Source organism: Nematolebias whitei, chromosome 12 (genome assembly GCF_014905685.2).
Source record: "Nematolebias whitei isolate Nwh7 chromosome 12, NemWhi1, whole genome shotgun sequence".
Lineage (NCBI taxonomy): Eukaryota > Metazoa > Chordata > Actinopteri > Cyprinodontiformes > Rivulidae > Nematolebias > Nematolebias whitei.
Window position 1 is genome coordinate 3,564,682 of NC_056509.1, and position 2,378 is coordinate 3,567,059.

The 2,378-nt window shown below is 48.4% G+C and overlaps 1 protein-coding gene across 1 annotated transcript in view; it reads right to left on the bottom strand.

Moving 5' to 3' along the window:
• The window catches only part of enah (ENAH actin regulator), a 280,348-nt gene extending 279,149 nt beyond the window's left edge, over window positions 1-1,199 (bottom strand). Inside the window, exon 1 of the mRNA XM_037685697.1 lies at window positions 1,161-1,199. Coding sequence (XP_037541625.1) covers window positions 1,161-1,165 — 5 coding nt within the window. The 5' untranslated portion in view covers window positions 1,166-1,199. The remainder of the gene's footprint in view (window positions 1-1,160) is intronic.
• Window positions 1,200-2,378: the final 1,179 nt, after the last annotated feature.

The window sequence follows — 2,378 nt, forward strand, 5'->3', positions numbered from 1 at the left end:
CATCCATCCATCCATCCATCCATCCATCCTCCATCCATCATCCATCCATCCATCCATCCATCCATCCATCCATCCTCCATCCATCCATCCATCCATCATCCATCCATCCATCCATCATGTTTATCCGCTTCTTCGTTTTCGTGTCGTGGGGGTCACTGGTGCCCATGTCCAGTCATCACTGTGTGAGAGGCGGGGGACACTCTGGACATGTCTCCAGTCCATCACAGGGACACTCAGGACAGGTCTCCAGTCCATCACAGGGACACTCAGGACAGGTCTCCAGTCCATCACAGGGACACTCTGGACAGGTCTCCAGTCCATCACGGGGACACTCAAGACAGGTCTCCAGTCCATCACAGGGACACTGGACAGGTCTCCAGTCCATCACGGGGACACTCTGGACATGTCTCCAGTCCATCACAGGGACACTGGACATGTCTCCAGTCCATCACAGGGACAAACAACCATTGTCTCTCTCTCACCTCGGGACAAGAGAGTCACACTAACATGCATGTTTTTGGTCTGTGGGAGGAAACTGGAGAAAACCCACTCATGCAGGAGAGAACATGTAAACTCCACCCAGCTGGGACTTGAACCAGCAACCTGCTTGCTGAGAGGCAGCAGCTGTACCAACTGAGCCACTGTGCAGTTTAATAATATAAAATATACTTGTATGTTGCACAACATTCAATCTTTGGAAGTTGGAACATAAATGATTAACTCGAGTTAAAAATGTTTTTTCTGAAGGTCAGCTCTTGGTTTTTGGATTAAAAAAGAAGTTAAAGGTTCTCCTGGACTGCTTGGTGAAGACACTGGATGGAACACCTGAGCAGGAGATAAACGTGTGAAGAAGTTTCAAACCAGTGGAAACAAAGTGGAAACCAGTGGAAACAAAGTGAAACCAGTGGAAACAGAGTGGCTTCAAACACCAGCCTCCATCAGAGCGCAGAGTGCCGGTCCCTGAACGCAGCACGGCCGCGGACCCAGACGGCCGGTGTTCGGTGCGGCTCGGTACCGACACGGTACCGCTCGCTCGGTACCAGCTGCCTGGACCCGGTCTGCTTCACAGCTGCCGTGAAGAACCGCGCAGGGTGCTGCTAGCAGCTGGGTTAGCTAACATGGCCCGTCCGGACCTGGACGAAGCCGCAGCCGGGTCTTACCTCATGGTGTCCGCGGGTCACTCCGTCAGAACCAGGGGGTCACTCCGTCAGGTCCACGGAACCACAGCTCTGCGATCTTTACCAGAACCAGGAGCAAAGTTCGGGTCTCGGCTCGGTTCTTAAAGGAGTGAGACGGCTTCACGGTCTGCGCTGTGGAGGACCTGCTCCGGCTGCTCCTACATGTTGCACAGCTCCGCTGCTCGAGTCCAGAACCCGCACAGAACCCGCACAGAACCTTCAGGTTCGACGCAGTCTGCCTGACTGATGCGGCTCTGCGCCCGCAACACGGCTGCGTTCACGGACCCCCGCAAAACTGCGCACACAGCCCTCCCCGCGTCAGAGCTGCTGAGACACAACTTGAGCTGCAGAGATCCAGTTGATCCCATTCATTGTGTGAACAGGGACTTGTTAAAGCCATAAAAGAAAAACACTTAAAAGCTAAAAAAAAAAAAAAAAAGACCAACTGGCTGAAAGCTGAATGGGGCAAACTAAAAGCCAAAAGTAGCAAAACACGAGCTAAAAGTAGCTAAGTGCTAGCTAAAATCTGAACATGTTTGGTAAATGTAACCAAAGGCTAGCTAAAAGTAGCTAAAATCTAAATATGAAACATAAATAAAAGCTAAGATGTTAAGTCAGGTACACAGGGTCCCAGTTACATCCAACAAAAGTATAAAGTGTAAGTAAAAACATTAATAGATCAAAGATATGAACTAAGAACACACTAAGCTTTTAAATCACTTCCTGGTCTGCTGCCTTCATACATCTCCTCCTACATGTCTCTGTGTGAGTGCAGCTACAGCGTGCGCTCTCAGGACATCATTACCTGCAGTGTTCCCTCAGTGAGGACTGAACTAGACAAAAGGACCTTCTCCTACTCCGCTCCTGTTTCCTGGAATATCTTGTAAAAAGATCTGAAGCTCTCGACCTTTGACCTCTCTAAGTGTCTTTAAGGATCTGTTGGACTCCTGGCAGGGACCAATGCAGACATGTTCCTGTTTTTAGTTTTCTACATTCACCTTAGAATCTAGCTGTTTTTATGTTGCTTTTCGTTTTTAGCCATCCTATTTGTTAAAAAAATAAAATCTGTATGACTTTTTATACCTGTTTATTGTTGACATCTTTCTTTGTTGAATCAGGTCTCTCTTGTAAATGAGTCCTCGAGGCTCAGTGGGATTACATGTCTAAATAAAGGTTGAATGAGCATCAATAGTACAAAAC